Source organism: Natrix helvetica, assembly GCF_964273705.1.
Source record: "Natrix helvetica genome assembly, chromosome: 8".
In the NCBI taxonomy this organism is placed as follows: Eukaryota; Metazoa; Chordata; class Lepidosauria; order Squamata; family Natricidae; genus Natrix; species Natrix helvetica.
In genome coordinates this window covers 1644062-1662751 of record NC_138559.1, presented here as the reverse complement: position 1 = coordinate 1662751, position 18690 = coordinate 1644062, and the positions used below count along the sequence as shown (strand labels likewise).

The 18690-nt window shown below is 43.2% G+C and overlaps 1 protein-coding gene across 3 annotated transcripts; it reads right to left on the bottom strand.

Annotated features, from left to right (window-relative positions):
* Positions 1–1269: 1269 nt before the first annotated feature.
* On the bottom strand, positions 1270–16292 carry NFU1 (NFU1 iron-sulfur cluster scaffold). Of its 3 annotated transcripts, none has more exons than XM_081960929.1 (9): positions 16157–16292; positions 11990–12096; positions 11589–11724; positions 9990–10056; positions 8992–9106; positions 6206–6269; positions 3111–3285; positions 2695–2780; positions 1270–2066 (listed from the first exon to the last, which is right to left on the bottom strand). In XM_081960929.1, the coding sequence occupies exons 1-8, from the start codon at positions 16195–16197 to the stop codon at positions 2739–2741; spliced, it is 747 nt and encodes a 248-aa protein (XP_081817055.1). In that variant the 5' UTR covers positions 16198–16292; the 3' UTR covers positions 1270–2066; positions 2695–2738. The 3 variants fall into 3 exon arrangements, with proteins under 3 accessions (XP_081817055.1, XP_081817056.1, XP_081817054.1); XM_081960930.1 differs by having other exon boundaries at positions 1270–2063; XM_081960928.1 differs by lacking the exon at positions 1270–2066 and having other exon boundaries at positions 2239–2780.
* Between the last annotated feature and the right edge of the window lie 2398 nt (positions 16293–18690).

The window sequence follows — 18690 nt, the reverse complement described above, 5'->3', positions numbered from 1 at the left end:
GGACACAACCCAAGTTTTGGGTGACACACTAGCATTCAACACCCAACAACTCTCCTTGAAAGCACAGCCCATTCTTGTGTGATTGTTGGAGAAGGCCTCAACTGCCCCAAAAGTAGTGTTTTACTCGTTTCTTTACATGAAGCAAAGACCATGGGGGTTTTTTAAACAAAAAATAAATGTGTAAAGAATTGTTTCTCTTGTTGGGGCAGGGGTGGGGAGGGCAGTAATATGCCAACATAAATCAAATTAGCCATTTTCCAAACGTTTGACACGTGGAGCCCAAGCTGGCCTTGGCCGGCTTCAGCTATCCGCCTTCCAGAAACGGCTGTGGCAATCCACACCTCCTGGAGAAGGTTGAATTACTCTTTTCCTGCCATCACAAAGATTTCATTTACTGATTGTATCACGTGGGCTCTAATGTGGCTTTGGCAGAAGCAGAGATGTTTACGGGAAGAGCTATTTTCTCTCCAAAAGGAAGAGGTTCAAGGTGGCTAAAAAATTAAGCCAGATCCCATCCCAGACAAGAAGCAAGGGATCCCCCCCCCCCAACCTCAGCTTCTTTGAATACCTGTCCCAGGCCACAAAGGCACCGTTGTCAGGCCTGCAGCCATATTTTCCTTTGGACCTTTGGCCTGCCCCACTTTCCATTATTCTACGATGCATTTTCTATGGTGGGAAAATGGGAGGGGGGATTGTAGGAATGAGATGATATGTAGCCGTAACAACATTCTTTCTAGAAAGCCAAGGTCATCCTTTGTCTTTGCACCTCTGCACCTGACTGGAACTGGATGGATGGAAGCTGCCAGCATGGCAGTGGGAGATTGGCCCATGGGATGGGCTTGTGGGTGTGGGGGCAAGATCTTGAACTTTTAACTGGGTGGGGAAAACCGGGAAGCTTTCAGATTCAGGTTTTCCCAAAAGTGCCAACATTGCTCCCTTCATAAATTGGAACTTTGAGGGATCCTTTGCCTCGGACTCTGATTTCATTTTGGATGCTATTTGGAACCCTGACAACTGTGGTACCATTTGTGTCATTACAGCCAGTCAACTTAGAACCAATCATCCAGCAACTGTTTGGCTGTACACCACTGAAAAAACAGACTTGTGGACAGTCTTCGCATTTACAACCAATTTTACCCACACGAAGGGCCACATCCCAGTTAACCCAATGCCAGCAGTCTTTTAATTTGTAGATTGCACAGTACTCCATCCTCCGGCGCGAGTAAAGGATGGCACTCATGCCATGAAAAGGCAGCACAAGTTTGAGCCACGATGCGTCTTTATTCACAATGTGTAGGCAAAGTTCTAGAATGGCCACATTCACAATTGCTTTGCTTTAAACTGATTTTAAACCTTTGAAATCATCCGTCTCAAATTTCCAGGATTCTTCAATGGAATGTCCCCTTACAAGGAGGGGCATGTCTCAACTTTGCAATGAAAGGAGGTACTTCACCCCAGGTTTGAGCAATATTGTCCTTTTATTTTCCAGAAACAGGTGGAAGCAGCACATAAAACCTTCCTGGGTCTCTTTCAAAGCCCTAATTCAGCAACGGAGGGGTCAGCCTATCCCCTCAATGGCTCCCACCATTCCCCAAGACTTCTTGCTGTCCTTGAGGACGGCTCTGAAGAAGGAAGAGAAGGCCCCTCCTCAAAAGCTACACGCCTGCCTCCTCAGGCTGAGCCATTTTTAAAGTGTCCTGCAGAACGGGTCTCATCTTTAAAGGGACCCCCAGCTGCTCCTCCTCGGTTGACGCGTTCCTCCAAAACATAAATGCACTTGATGGACTTTACTGGATCCACGACACACTTCAATCGTTTCCTTACAATCGCAGCATCTATGAACCCCTCAGCAGCAACCAAGCAGGACTTGCAAATGGATTCATTTGCACCACAGATTCAAGACGTTTTTCTGGACAAGTTCAACTTCACACGTGAGATCATCATTCTGCGTCCAAAGCATGGCGTAAATGTGCTCAGGCTCCAAGGGCAAAAAAAAAAGAATCTAGTCCGACTGTAAAAAGAACGTTTGGCTCCGTTGAGATCCCCAAGAAGGAGAGTGGAGTCTGCTGAATTTTGGAACAAAGTATTATCAGATAGTTTCTATGCAAATAAGGTAAATTGACAGTGGCATTGGAGACATTTTATTAAACCCATGGGCATTTTTTTAAAAAAAAGGAAAACTACAAATTTAAGCCTCCTGAGAAAAGCGCAATTAAAAAAATAGTTTTGGAATCTAAGTAGCAGGGAAAAAGGTTTTTATTTAAAGGAATTCCTCCAGGACCAAATCATCTCCAGCAAGTGACTACTACAGTGTCAACGAGAGAGAGCCTGCCAAATAAATAAGACAACTGATATTCAGGAAGATAATTGGAGATACTTCAGAAAATATTTGAATCCAAGGGAGGAAGCATGTATTTTAGAAACTGTTGGGAACATGCCTGTTCCGTGGGCTTCCTTCTCTTTGTTCATGTAAAGCAGGGGGTCTCCAACCTTGGCAACTTCGCCATGCTTTGCTGGCTGGGGAATTCTGGGAGTTGAAGTCCACCAGGCTTAAAGTTGCCAAGGTTGCAGGCCCCTGATGTAAAGCAAAGACGGGCCGCATTCTTCCTATTTGCTTGTTTCCTTACACAGTGAAACAAAACCAGACTTGGCCCTATGAAGAAACTGCATTTGGGCCAATGTAGGCAAACCCACCGTGGCACTTAATTTCTGCCCACAGTCCGGGGCTCTTCCCTGATTCAGGTTGACTTTACTTCTTTTTCTTCATTATCATCCACCACCTGAAAAGCAACAGGCAGGCAGGAAGTTACACCAAGGCTATCAGAGTTCACCAGCAGCAGCATTGAGAACCAAGACCAGGAAGGAGGACATCTTTCAAAATAACCCCAGCCTCACCCTCATCTTGCCCGATTGTGCGGGCAGCCTCCAAATTTGCTCAGAAAATTCTGAGATATTCCAAGCGGGTCAAACATCCAAACCCTAAACATGCTTGGCAGCAACCCCCATCCTTTTGAACAGGTAAGATGTCAATATCTATTGTAATTTTTTGCCCTTGGGAAACATGGAGAAGACAGGTGGGACACAGCTGGTGCCTTCCCAAAGGGGCTTACCTGCTCCACGCCTTCCACCTCTGGAATATAGAATTGCAGCATGTTTTGTATCCCACTCTTTAAGGTGACGATGGAACTGGGGCAGCTGGTGCACGAACCCTGCAGCTTCAACTGCACAATCCCGTCTTCAAAGCCCTTAAAGATGACGTCTCCCCCATCCTCCTGCACTGTTGGCCTGAGGAATATTAAGGCAGAGGCATTGAGACCCATAGCTGCAGGTCTGCGATGGAGGAAATAACCTTACAGGCAGCAAATGTGTTCTGACCGAGGCTTCCTGAGACAGTAAAAAGCACACGCTTAGTCCCAAAAACCCTCTTTTTATTTCAACGGCTGTGAATTATGTTCATTCACAGCCTGTAATGAGTCACAAATAGTTTGTAAAGAGTCCGACAGAAGTCTGCCAAAGTCTTTCAGGATAAGGCTGATAAGCACCCAACTTTATCTCCCTTGAAATGCTGCCAAAGACCTAATTGGCAATTAGTTTTGCAAAGCCACACAGAGCACAGAGTCAAACAGGACTTCTCAGAGTTTGAACTGACCAGAACGAACAAAGTTGCTTCCTGCAAAGCTCACGTGCCTTTGCTCCTCCTTTATGTCCTATGGGAGGGGCCAATCACCTCCAAGCCTTACTCCCAAGTCACCCTTTTTATCTTAACTGTTCTTGCCTTCTGGCAGCTCAGCGCATGCGCGCACTGGGAACAGGCTCCCCCTGTTACTCTGCCTCGCTGATGTCCAACTCTGGAGGCTCTGGAAGCAGCACATAACTCCCAGATGGTCCTGGTCCCCTCTCTGCCTCTGACGAAGATCTCTTGTCCGAGCCTTCCCCAGCCTCCAGGACTATGTTCCTCCCCAACCGACTCTGCAGGGCGCTGGCAGACCACAACAGAATGCTCCAATGTTTGCATTAACATCTTAAAGTAATGCTCAGATTCTCAGCCAACACATGGACTTCTCTCTTTTTTCCCCCCATACCCATCTCTCTACTTTCCACATGGCACTGCCGCAGCTCCACTTCTCTTTGCATTAGCAACATTTTCCCTAAGACATCATGAGCCAAAGCTGTGGATGCATTGTGTACCCCAAAGCCACCTCTCAGCCACATGACCCTTATGAGAAAAGAATCTGGCGAAATACAGTCACGCAAACTTAACCAGCTGGCATAAATGTGCCATGTTTGCAGTGTTTACTGCATTCTGTCAGTGCCAATCAGAGGTAGATGGCCTGGAGAGTTTGCAGTGGCTCAGTTTATGCGCTCTCCTCCTCCTGGTCTCACTCTGGCTCTGGAACTGTCACTGAAACAGATGAAAAGGCTCCTGCTAGTGACTCACATTAGAAATATGTAAAATTCATGCACTGAATTCTGTAACTAAGAAACAGTCACTTTCAAGGTTCTTTTTTGCTGTTTTTCTTCATTACTTCAATACTGAAGAAGCTTCCTGGATGAGAAGCGAAATGTTTTCAAGAAAAAAAAACTAGGTCCAACTGCCTTTTGGGAAAAGCCCCTTTGCGACTTCATTCCAATCCTTTTACAGCAACACAAAGAACTACACATCTGCCAATCGGCTTGGCTATTCAGGGACAGTAAAACTCCGTCTTTGTTCAAACTCCCCCCTCCCCCCCCCCAAATAACTGAAATACGGCAGGGGCCGAATCCCAGAGGGGGTATTTCTCTCCAATGTGTGAAATGAATACAAAAATTGTTAACTCGATTTTATACACAGGATCTTTTCAAACCCATTTAGGTCTGCAATGGATTCGTGGATTAACTTGGCAGACCTCATTCTCTACCTCTACTTTTAGTGCCCATTAACCCCCAATGTACCATCTCGGCTGTCAAGAGTTGAAGAATGAACACACAGGGCTTAACATGATTAATACTCCTTCAAGAAAGCAGTAACTTCATTGCAATGAAAAGGGGGGTTTATAATGAACATCCTGTTTGCCCCATTAGCGCATTTTTAAATCCTGGAAATGCTCCAGTAGGAATATTGACAGAAGTACCAGAAAGTGAATACTGTTTAAAGAATTCTCTCGGATGATCTTCGGGTTAGCTTTTTGCTGAACACAAGCAATTTAACTGAAATATTTGGTACTTGAGTAATAAGGGTGAACATGTAAGGACGGTAACATTTATTATTATATATATAGCTCTCGAACACAATCGTAGCTCTGCAAAGCATACACTATTAAAAGATTTTTAAAATACACCACAAAGAGAAATGTCTGGGGAAAATAAAATAATTTTGCAAAACCAACAGCCCACTCTAGCCTGGAGAAGAGCCCGGTTTTAAACAAGGTCAAGACGGGGCCATGTGAATCTCTGCGGGCTTGTTATCTTAAGAGGTCTCCTGGTCCACATGCAGGCATCAGTAATACACCAGACCAGGGATCTCCAATCTTGGCAACTTTAAGACTTGTGGACTTCAACTCCCAGAATTCTATAGCCAGGCTGGCAGGTGACCTAAGTGTTGGTGCTGGGAATCCAACCGTTTGAAATGCTTTATGCCAGGGTTTCTCAAATTGGCAGTGTCACGTATGTACGTGGCCGCCTTCCCTGTCAATCAGTCAGTGTTTGGGCCAATGGAGTTTAGTTAAAGGCGGGCAAGTTTTGAAGAATTCTATTGGTTGTGGCTCTTGACAGCTTGGGGTATAAAAGAGCTGTCAGAGTGATCGTTGGTGCTCGCGTCAGTTAGGTTCTGAAATAAACGGTTGTACAAGCACAGAGCCTCACGTTTGCCTCAAGCGCCTGAGATAAAATAGGCAGCTTTAAGATATGTGGACTTCAAATATTTTGGACATGTGATGTGACACCTGGAAAAATAGGGCATCCTTCACTGAATCCTCCAGAGAAAGATTGAAGGCAAAGGAGGTCCAGGCAGAAGAACAACATCGTGGCTTCAAAATCTGCGGGATGGTTTGGACAAAACTCAGCAGCACTTTTTCGTGCGGCTGTTGATAAAAATAGGATTGCCAACATGATTGCCAACGTCCGATGACAGATATGGCACAAGAAGAAGGACTTCAACTCCCAGAATTCCCCAGCCAGCATAAACACTGCTTTATATACAGAAAGCACAGGCAGCAGAGAAGGGTACCTGATTCTGGTATCCAACAGCTCTTTTATCATTAATACAACTTCATCGTCTTCTTCAGATGGGGCTGGGGGAAAAAATCATGTTTATCTCATTGGGCAAAGAGTAATTCAAATACAGGTCGTCCTCGACTTATGACCACAACTGAGCTTAGCAAATTTCTGTTGCTAAGTGAGACAGTTAAGTGAGTTTTGCCCCATGTTATAAACTCTCGTCACCGTTGTTAAGTGAATTACTGCAACAATTTAAGTCAGTAACACGGCTAAGTGAATCTGGCTTCCCCACCGACTTTGCTTGTCCGAAGGTCGCAAAAGGGATCCTATGAGACTCCAAAACACTGTGACCGTCGTAAATATGAACCAATTGCGAAGCATCTGAGTTTTGACCTCATTACTGTGGGGACGTTACAACAGTCATAAGTGTGGGAAAGGGCCGTAACTCCTTTTTTTCAATGCGATTGTGACTTTAAATTGTCACTAAATGAATGCTTGTAAGCCAAGAACTACCAGTACTACCTAATCCATGGGTCTCCCACCTTAGCAACTTTAAGACTTGGGGACTTCAACTCCCAGAATTCCTCAGCCAACTGGCTAAGGAATTCTGCGAGTTGAAGTCCACAAGTCTTAAAGTTGCGAGGTTGGAGACAGTGGTGAAAACCTTTTGCCATCAGTTCTCTGGGCATAGCTTTGGGGGGGGGGGGTGTCATGTGACTGGATGGGCCAACTTTTTTTTTAATTTTTAAAGCATTTTTTACTACCTATTCCCCTCAACTGAATGCTTTAAAAAGTGAAAAAAAAAGGTTGAGCTGTGCCATGCGATCATGGGAACCTTTTGCCCCCCCCTTTCAACTACCGGTTCGGGTGAATAGGTAGTAAAGAAATTATTTTAAAAGTTTTTTAAAAGGTTCCCACGAACCTCCCACGGCTCACAGCTGATTATCATGGACCCCCCCCCCCCACTTTTTAAAGCATTTTTTCCCTGCCGGTTGGGCCGAATAAGCAGGAAGAAAATGTTTTAAAAAGTGTGGAGGGGCGGAAGCTTACGACGATTACGCAGCTCACAGCCGAGTCGTGCGATCCTTGGAAGCCTTTTTTTACTACTAGATCACAGAACCAACGACAATGGTCCCTAGTGGTTTGGCCAAACTGGGTTGAACCGGGAGGATTTCACCCCTGGTTGGAGACCCCTGCCCTGATCCAAATACATCTGGCAAATACAGTCAACACACCAGAGAAAATGCCGAAGACGCAACCAAAACAAGCTTCACACACACACACACACACACACACACACACCCCTTGGAGTAGGGAACAGGCAGCCAACCTCCTGCAGCCAGAACAGGATGCTTCCATCATATCACACTCCAATGACATCATTCCCATCACTTGGCATCACCTAAGAAACCCAGCTTCGAACCCTTTCTCAAATGTGAAATAATGGCAACTGGCAAACGACACACTTTTTGACAAATTCTGTATAATTTAGATAAGGATAATGCAAGTTATCTCATGCAAGTAACTGAGGAGAAATTTCCTGACAGTGAGAACAATTAATCAATGGAACAGCTTGCCTCCAGAGGTTGTGAATGCCCCAACACTGGAAGTCTTTAAGAAGATGTTGGATAACCATTTGTGTTAAGTGTTGTAGGGTTTCCTGCCTAGGCAGGGGGTTGGACTAGAAGACCTCCAAGGTCCCTTCCAACTCTGCTATTGTATTGTATTGTAAGTGACAGAACAGCAATGAATGACACACTTTGGATTTAATGGGCGTTCCTGAGTAACAAGCAGACCCCTCACCCAATGGCCCCTTAAACTGAGGTTTTATTGTTCTTTTATAGCCCCAGCTGAGATTCAGACTTGAGGGACACGGCCTTTTTTGTCCTCGTCTCCGTGAGTTAAAGACAGTCTTGTTAGAAGATCAAAAACAATTTGGCCCCTATGGAAAGCAGGCCTCCCTCATGTTCCAAGAGAGCCAGCTTGGTGTAGGCGTGAAGGTGCTGGCCCAGAAACCGAGAGACGGTGCGTTCCAGTCCCAGCAGAGTGACCTTGGGCCAGTCCCCCTCTCTCTCATCTCTGCCAAGGGGAAGGAAAGGGCAAACGCCTTCCAAAATCTCACCAAGAAAATTGCAGGCCATCAGCAGGAGTAAAAAAACAAAACAGAACAAATAAAAAACTTGACTTGAAGTCAGAAGGAAAAAGAAGAGGAGGCTTTATCTCTCTCAAACCCAGAATCACAAGGAAAAGAAACCAAATAAAAATAGCTACAAGAAAAAGCGAGCAAGCGAGAGTATCTCTGTGATCTCATTCTTACGGAGAGCCCCCCCCCCCGAATCCCACAAAGGAAATCAGCCTTATCCTGTGTGAGGGTAGCAGAATACAGAATGATAAGGTTGAAAGGACCTTGGAGGTCTTCTAGACCAACCCCCTGCTGGAGCAGGAGACCCTATCCATTTCAGACAAATAGCCGTCCAATCTCTTCTTAAAAGTCTCCAGTGTCGGAGCATCCATAACCTCTGGAGAGAAGCTGTTCCGCTGATTCATTGTTGCACCAGGAAATTCCTCCTGAGTTCTAGGTTGGGGGTCAAAAATCTGCAAGATGGCAGGCCGTGTTGACAAGAGACCCTCCTGGCCTTTCCTTACACCCAGGGGGAGGGGGGTCTTTGACTGCAGTGTTGCCCTGGCCCTTCAACAGATGCCACTATGTACATCTCTACCAGAGAGCCCACCTGTGCAGGGTGGAGGGGCAGAGGCCAAAGGAGATGATGCCAGCATCCGGATCTGTCACTGTACCTGTGTCTGTACGAGGGACCTCTTCGGTAACGATGGGCAAGCCCGAAGCATAGAAGTCCATAATAGTTGCATAGATATCGGGCTTTATTAAGTTCCAGTCCACGTCCTCACTTTCCTATGAAGAGGAAAGAAAAAAAACAGACCATAAATATAGAGAAAAAACTTTACTGGATTCCTATTCCTGGACACACCATCCTCACATCAACTTCTGGGACTGTTACCAGCATGGCAAACTCTCCAGGAAGTTGTCTCTAGGCACACAGAGGTTCTGCAGTTGTCAAGTATGATTTGTAAATGGGGCCTACCTGTTTAATAGTCAAAAGGACACTGCTATTTTTCATCAATTATGTCAGGAGCTGGTTTGAGCAAACCCCCCAAAAGGGAAGAGTACGTATCACTCTTAGATCTCAAGTGGCTCTGCTCATCCCAGTCTGATACATGTCAGACTAATGTCAATCAATTCGACAGAAAAACATGCAAACTGATCTTTTGAATGTTCAAACACTTACAAATGGACCTAATAGGCAATACAATCTCAATTGGTAGGGGAGAGAGGAGAGGAGAGGAGAGGAGGGGAGGGGAGGGGAGGGGAGGGGAGAGGGAGAGAGAGAGAGAGGGAGAGAGAGAGAGAACATTTACCAAATGTTACACAATCTATTTCTATCCGCTTTCAATTGATGCCCAGCAGACCAACGCAAAAAAAAGTCAGCCCTTGGACTTTGGCAAACCTGCAGCAGGACAGAGCACCATAACTGGCTCTGTCTTTTATTTTATATTTCAATACGGGAAACACACTTTCACAGGTGTTTTCCTACTGTTTTAATTTATATAGAAATTATTAAAATTGAAACGTGACATATAAATCAACAGTGCAGAATTCCAAATGTTATTCAACTGATGTAAGTCATCTCTGTCTTCTAATTCTGCAGCATATTGAAAAATCCATTATATAGCTAGTAATTCAGACTATCAGGCGTGTGTGGTATTTTTATATTTACCTTTGTGACAGTAATGAAGTCTGTTCCGAAAAATACGCTTTTAACGCCTTCAATCCGAAAGAGCTGCCTAACCAGGAAAAAAAAAGGAAGACTTTTGAAAAAAAAAGTTCACCCTTCAAACGGTTCATTGAAATCCTGCCATTTCTTCCTATTGGTTCACACATGCCCATTTGTGCTTCATGACTGCAGTTTCTAGAACGCTGTTATCCTAAATCCCAACTGCTTCAAATTCGTTAGCATTGTCTTTCCAAGAAACACGGATGGAGTTCTAAAGACACCACAGCCGATCAACTTTTTCTGCTTTATAGTTAATCCAGAACCTGTGCTAGGCTTCTAAGCTAAAATAAAACTTTGTAAATAGAGATGGGTCTTATGGTGGAGGCCCTAAATCTTTGATAAGCAACTAGCATATTCCTAAGTATGAAGAGCTGAGCATGCCAACTGTGGGCTAATTTGGAAGACTGATTCATAAGCCTTCCACACGCCTGATAATTATGCAAGTGGCCTTTGCATCCAGGACTGTGATAATTGCATACAAGGAGAAAGTACATATTAAGACTGCAGCTGCATGGCATGGCATACCCTCCCCCGACCCCCTCTGGCGGAACCACACATCCCTTAGGAGGTTATTTTTTTCCTTCAAGGAAGGGCAGCGAGGGAAAACTCATTTGTATGATCCTCAGTCATGTGAAAAAATCCTGAGCATAAATATCAACTAAAAATCAAACAAAAAATTCGCCGATCCCCAAAGATTTCAAAGAGAATCAAGCTGCACTTTCTCCTCTTGGATATCAATGAGATTTTAAATCACAATCGATTTCTTAAAAGCGAACTGAAAACTGAGAGAGGAAGGGACTCTTCTGATTTCCATCCCTTTACAAGAATAGATTACATGGGCTAAAATATCTTCCATTTTGGTGCCTCCAGTGGTAGTGTAGGAAGTTATCACCCAGCCCTCTCCCTGAAAAATGAAATATCCTAGGAAATATTGAAAAGGCAGAATATTACATTTCCCTGGATGTGAAAAGGAAGAATTGAGAATAGCTCCCTGTAGCTTCCTGCCTCCATCCATTTTGTCAATGGGCCATTAAGGTGGCCAAGCCAGTCCCTTTACATAATAAAGAGTTCTCCCCTTCAGCTCCAGGGGGATGGGATTAAGGCCCTTTACCCAACTCCCCACATGGCATCTGAGAACTCAACCAAACCTGGATTCAAAACGCAGCCTAGAGAGTTGCCCCTGCATGGCCCCATGGGAGTCTGACAACCAATCAGAAGACAAGATCAAGATCAAAGGCCAGAGAGGGCATAAACCAGGGACTCAGCTTCTTCTCTTCTCTTCTCTTCTTCTCCACCAACATTGAAGCATGTGATCACCTTTTCTGTTCAGGACTCAAGCCATGTGGTCCTGTCCACCATTAAAACCATCTTTCCAAGCAGCCTCCACGTCTCCAGTGTGTTTCCCCCCACTTGGAGCCGAACCCATAAGGACATTTCTTTCAACAGTAGTCCATGGTATCTTTGCCCCCAATCAGAGATCTGAGGGGTGGGGGGCATATTCCCAAATAACATCACACTGTGTGCAACCCCCCCCCTCCAAACCTTGCTAACGGAGAGCAGTAGGTGGAAGCAGGAGACAGGAATTCCATTGTTCTGGACTCCAGGACTGGTTTTCCTGGAATAAACTTTAAGCTGTTGGGATTTGGAGTGTCCTGTGTCTGAATAAATAGAGATCTCACTGAAATGAAGGAAAAAATATAAAATCAATTATTTTGAAACAAGGTGATTCCCCTTGCCTGGGTCTGGGTCAGCAAGCTTCCCTGACTCTTTCTGCTCTCTGCCCACAAGGAAGCAAACACATTTGCCCATCATGCAAAAATGTAATTCTTCCAACTTAGTGAGAGATTAGGCACGAGGAACGGAAACATAAACCACATTCAATGTTTTTATCATGAATATGTTTTAAGCCCACAGAACTGAAAATGCACAAGCAAAACACCCACCTGACATCTGTGGCACTGCAGGAAACAGGAAGGTTTTGCGTGGGGTAACAAAACGGTATTGTTGTTTAATTGATGCATTCGTACTCCTTAATCCCAAATGACAAAAGCTGATTGGAGAAAAAAAAATACAGCTAAGAACGCCAGAGTTTGATTCTTAAGACAGTTTAATGGCATTCCCCATACTTCAACCCAAACAGGAATGACTGAGGATTACCCATTAAAGGCTGAAAGCCTACAGATTTAGAGTTTTGACTGGAAGGAAGTGTATGATTTGAGAATAGTTCAGACCTATAGAAGTTTGAGAATCACAATGAGCCAAAAATGAGAGTAATCTAAAGGAGAAATCTTTTGGATAAAAATATGGCATATTTGGGCTACACTTATGATTACCCTCAGCATAGCACTACATTTGGGGACCCAGCTTTCTGCTTTGCAAGAACAGCTAAAGGGGCAAAATGCCTCTCCAGTCAAGACAAGGCAAGATGAGGCTGGGGAATTCTGGGAGCTGAATCCACACATTTTAAATTCACTGAGGTTGAGAAGCATTGCGTGACATGTTTGCATTACAGTCCAGGCAATCTACAGTAGAGATCAGCAAGACTGTCTAGGAAAAACAAAATGAAACATAGATCTAACAAAATGAAATAAGCATCTGGCATATTTTGCCGTGGCATTCTTTGTATTCCTCCATTACAAAACCACACAGAAGATTAGAGCTTTGGAGAGTTTCTAGAAGACATTTCTCTGTTCACGTGATTCCTTGCCCTTCCTCTTGATTATTTAAAGTGGCCCTTTCATTATTAATATTACCATATTAATACAATCAGCGGGAAACTAGCATGCTTCAAAGAAAAATGCTGGCTTTCAGCTCCATCCTTCTTTCTGTCACTGCTTTGGAAGTCAGGCCTGGGCAACAATCCAGAGCCAAAGAGAAAAAGGTGGCTCAGGGCACAGCTGGCTACACACCTCCTCCCTTCAGCAGCACCATAAATCAACCGTGTCACTTAAGACATTGCTCAGAGGTATGACTATTTGCATTTGGGCACTCTTTGAAGTGCCCTCTCCCCTTCAGGTCCAGGCGGCTGCTCAGCCCCGTTCAAAACCCTCACCCTCACAGAAGCTGTGGGACCCTTGGAGAATAAGGAAGGGTGTAATGCTGGGGTCCCTAAGCGCCTGTGGGAGACCATTAAGAATGAAGTTGGTAATTCTGTCCTGCAAAGGACAAAAACAGTGATAAACAAATTGTGGGTTTTTAAATCAATCTCTTAAGCATAGGAAGGGGGATCTGGATGTGCAGCACAGCCACTTCCGTAATCGAGGGCAATCTTTTTTTTAAGACCTCCTCTGTGTGACTTTACTTATTACCCTGCAGATGCTTTCGCATGTTTTAAGATCACTTTGTGCAGTTTTCAATTGCTGGAAACTGCCCAGATCCATGAATTCAATGGGACAAAGGTCCAGTGCGCTCCAGTCCATCCTAAAACTAAAACACAACATCCAGCTGATCAAACCTCCAAAAAGAAAAGGTTGTTTAGAGGCCATTCGCAGCAAACTCAATGCAGGTGGCCTGGCTAAACCAGATCTTTGCTAAGCCAGGTTTAAAACCTAAGCTGCTTGGATGGGGTTACGGGGGTGGGCAGGGATGACGACACAGAAGTCCCAAAACTCCTACAAAGAGGACCAGCCAACGTTACCATCTCTTCCCTAATTCCTGGACTTTGGGGAGGAGGGTGGGTGTCTCCAAACTTGGCCATTTAAGGAGCCAGCTGGGAGTTCAAATCCACAAATTGGAATTGGGTATGTCTAGTCTGATGAAAAGACTAGGGGGACATGATACCAGTGTTCTGATATCTCAGGGGTTGCCACAAAGAAGAGGGAGTCAAACTATTCTCCAAGGCACCTGAGGGTAGAACAAGAAGCAATGGGTGGAAACTAATCAAGGAGAGAAGCAACTTAGAACCGAGGAGAAATTTCCTGACAGTCAGAACAAATAATGAGTGGAACAGAAGTTGCCTCCAGAAGTTGTGAATGCCCCAACATTGGAAGTCTTTAAGATGTTGAATAGCCATTTGTCTGAAACGGTATAGGGTTTCCTGCCTAGGCAGGGGGTTGGACTAGAAGACCTCCAAGGTCCCTTCCAACTCTATTATCATAACTTCATAACGCTCCTGATGGGTTTTTTAATTCAGTAATTTTATTTAATGGGATTTTAAATTGTGTTTTTTAATTGTCTTTCACTTATGAGTCTACCTACTCCATGCACATGTATATGTCTTTGTTCTTTATGTATATATGTTTGTCTTTATCTGTATTTTATCTGTTTTGATTGTACGCCGCCCCGAGTCCTTCGGGAGAGGGTTGCGGCTAATCAAATAAAATTATTATTATTATTATTATTATTATTATTATTATTATTATTATTATTATTATTATTTTATATTATATTCTATTCTATATTCTATTCTATTCTATTTTGTATATTATTCTATTCCATCCTATTCTATGTTCTATTATATATTCTATTCTATTCTATGTTCTTTATATATTCTATTATATATTCTATTCTATTATATATTCTATTCTATTATGTTCTATTATATATTCTATTCTATTCTATTCTATGTTCTATTATTTCTATTCTATGTTTTATTATATATTCTATTATATATTCTATTCTATGTTCTTTATATATTCTATTATATATTCTATTCTATTATATATTCTATTCTATTATATGTTCTATTATATATTCTATTATATATTCTATTCTATTCTATTCTATATTCTATTCTATTCTATGTTCTATTATTTCTATTATATATTCTATTCTATGTTCTATTATATATTCTATTATATATTCTATTCTATGTTCTATTATTTCTATTCTATATTCCATTCTATATTTTATTATATATTCTATTATATATTCTATTATATGTTCTTTATATATTATATATTCTATTCTATTCTATTCTATATTCTATTCTATTCTATTTTGTATATTATTCTATTCCATCCTATTCTATGTTCTATTATATATTCTATTCTATTCTATGTTCTTTATATATTCTATTATATATTCTATTCTATTCTATATTCTATTCTATTATGTTCTATTATATATTCTATTCTATTCTATTCTATTCTATGTTCTATTATTTCTATTATATATTCTATTCTATGTTTTATTATATATTCTATTATATATTCTATTCTATGTTCTTTATATATTCTATTATATATTCTATTCTATTATATATTCTATTCTATTATATGTTCTATTATATATTCTATTCTATATTCTATTCTATTCTATTCTATGTTCTATTATTTCTATTATATATTCTATTCTATGTTCTATTATATATTCTATTATATATTCTATTCTATGTTCTATTATTTCTATTATATATTCTATTCTATGTTCTATTATATATTCTATTATATATTCTATTCTTATATGTTCTATTATATATTCTATTCCATATTCTATTCTATTCTATATTCTATTCTATTATATGTTCTATTATTTCTATTCTATATTCTATTCTATGTTCTATTATATATTCTATTATATATTCTATTCTATGTTCTATTCTATTCTATGTTCTATTCTATTCTATGTTCTATTATTTCTGTTCTATATTCTATTCTATTCTGTTTTCCATTTTCCGTATTCTCTATTCTCTCCCAATGGCCCAGGTTGGACGCCCCTGTCCTACAAGAAGCCTCCGCACCTGGGGTGGGGGGGTGGGAGGGGGGGTGTTGCTCTTTCTGAGACCCTCCCCCAAAGGGATGATTGACAGCTTCAGAGCACTTTAGAGAGAGACGGGGGGAGGGGAAGAGTTGAGCGATGAAAAAATGAGCTGAATCTCCTTTAGGATCCCCCCTTCCCCCTGCCCTGCTGTGGGACGGACAACAACACCCATAACAGCAAATAAGGGGGGACGCGAAAGAGGGCGGCAGAGGCTGCTGAGGGGAGGGGGAGCGCCTGGCTGGGGATGATGGGCGCTTGAGTTCAAGACTTCCCAAGGAACTACGTGGGGGTGGGGCCTTTCCGTGGGGCTGGCCAAGGAGGAGAACGGGGGGGGGAGGGCGAGGGGCGTTTTTAATACGGGGGTCCCCTCAGCACTTGGAAGCGCCCCCCCCCACCGACCCGCCACCTACCGGCCCCCCAGCGCCGCCCCCAGACGCCGCACGGCCGCCATCTTGACGCCTCTCTCATGAAGGACCCCGCGCAGGCGCCTGGCCAGCTCTCCGCGCCCGGTCTCGTACCTATAGTGACCTCTACCGGCGCGGAGCGGACATTGCAGGCTGTTCTATCCGCCCAGGTTGGCCCATCTTGGAAGGCGTGGGAAAGTATTTGTATTTATTAGTTTGCCAAACATGTACAAGATAGCAGGTATAAATATAAACATAGTTATATATTATTATTTATATATTTATATTTTGTTTCTATGTTTAGATATTTATATAAAGTGGGGGGTTCTCCCTCCCCACAGAGGGGTTTCAGCAACTCCCCGGCGGAAGTGGGGGGAGCCCAGGCCGATTGCTCCCGAGATTCCTTCCCCCTTTTCCCCTTTGGGCAGGAGAGGCTCCCCCGGCTCTAGCCCTGCAGCTGGCTTCGCCCTATTTGGCCACCCCCAAATGTGTGTTTTCTTTCAAGAGGCAAGTTGGACTTTTTGGTTTTTCTTTGAAGACGTTTCGCTTTTCCTCCAAGAAGCTTCCTCAGCTCTGTCTGGATGGTGGGGAAGCTGAAGAAGCTTCTGGGATGAGAAGCGAAACGTCTTCAGAGAAAAACAAAGCCCAGTTGCCTCTTGAAAAAAAAAAACACCTTTGGGATAACTGTGACAGGGATGACTGAGAATCTTCAGACATCTCATTTGGCCAAATTTACTTTTTTTAAAAAAGCTTGTAATAGGTAAACATTAAAAACGTTGGACATAGTGCGACATTTCTTGCATAGTCATTTCCATAAGAGTTTTTTGATCTTACAACAATAACCGTTTATATTCGTTACATAGGTATATGTGGTCAGTCAAATTACCTACACATTAATCCCTTACATGATATAATTACTCTCAGTACATATGGATATCCAATTCCTATCTTTCGTACAATATTAATACCATATTTTCCAGTTCTGAACTTATCCATGCTTCTTTGTCCCTACTTTTTCCCCTTGTTTCTAACCATCGGTACAATTTGTCCCAGATTTCATGGTATTTCGTCTCACCTTTGTCCTTGAGCTCCAAAGTCAGCCTGTCTATTTCTGCGCACGGCAGAATCTTACTTATTATTTCTTGTTCCAGGGGAATTTCTTTTGTTTTTACAGTTTTGTGCGAAGACCAGTCTTGCTGCCGTTAAAATATGCAACATTAAATATAATCCACTTTTGCTACATTTTTCTTTTGTAATCCCTAATTAAAAATAGTTCTGATTTGGCCATATTTATTTATGGGATCAATTATTTAAGCCGCAACCCCCAGGGTGTCAAATAGTGAATCTAGGCAGTGAAGCCCTAGAATTTTAAAAAAAAAACTTATTGTAACATCCATATACAGATCAAACACAGAAATTATAAATGTAGCATTTTCGATATGAAACAATGAGAATTGGTGCTGGTTTGACTTTATTTTTTATTCGAGGCTTTCGTCCATTGCCCATCAGGGAGGGAGAGTGAAAATTGCAGTCCCACTGCAATCCCTTAAAGCAGCATTCCCAAACTTGGCCCTTTGAAAGTATCTGGACTTCAGCTCCCAGAATTCCTCAGCTAGCATATTGGCTGGGGCATTCTGGGAATTGAGGTCCACTCATCTTAATAGTTGCATCGATTGAGGCTCACTGGCTTAAAATGATGGGTAAGTCCACATAAATGGCCCCCTCCATAAATAAAAAGAATAAAAACGGAATTAAAAGAACTCAGCAAAACGAGGGAGAAATATCTCCAGGGTTTCTGCCGTGAGGGCCGTGTCAGAGGACACCCTGGAGGCCCCAAAAGGCCGCCTCTCTCGACCCTTTACAGGTGTGCATTTCCCATCAGTCAAGGAACCTGCACACTCCTGCTCCAACCTAAGAGGCGTACGTCTCGTGGGAGCCCAGCTCTTGGACCTCCTAGGGCAGGGGGTGGGGAACTGTGAACTTCAACTCCCAGAATTCCTGGACAGTCACTTGTCTGAGATGGAGTAGGATCTGCAGATTGAGGAGGGGGTTGAACTAGAAGACCTCCGAGGTCCCTTCCAGCCCACAGATTCTAAGATAAGGGGTCAAGCTATCTTCTAAAGCCCCCAAAGGCCAGGCAAGGAATCATGGAGGGAAACTGACCAAGGAGAGGTTCAACCTGGAAATAAGGAGAACTTTTCTGACCCTGAGAACAATCAAACCATGGAACTTCAGAAGTTGCCTTCGGAAGTTGTGGGAGCTTCATCCCTGGAGGCTTTCAAGGGGAGACTGGACAGCCATATTGTCAGAAATGGGGCAGGGCAGAGGTCAGCAGCCAGAAGCTCTGGAGCTGCACGTGGCTCTTTCGTCCCTCTGCTGTGGCTCCCTGTCAGGTGACCCCATCACTGGCTGGTCCCGCCCCTCCCCCTCACCTCCCATTCCTGGTTCTCTGCCCTAATGACTGGCTGAGGGTGGTCATGTGACTGGGTGGGAGGGAGTGACGTCCAGTTAGCCACACCCACCCAGGTTTTGTGGTTCCA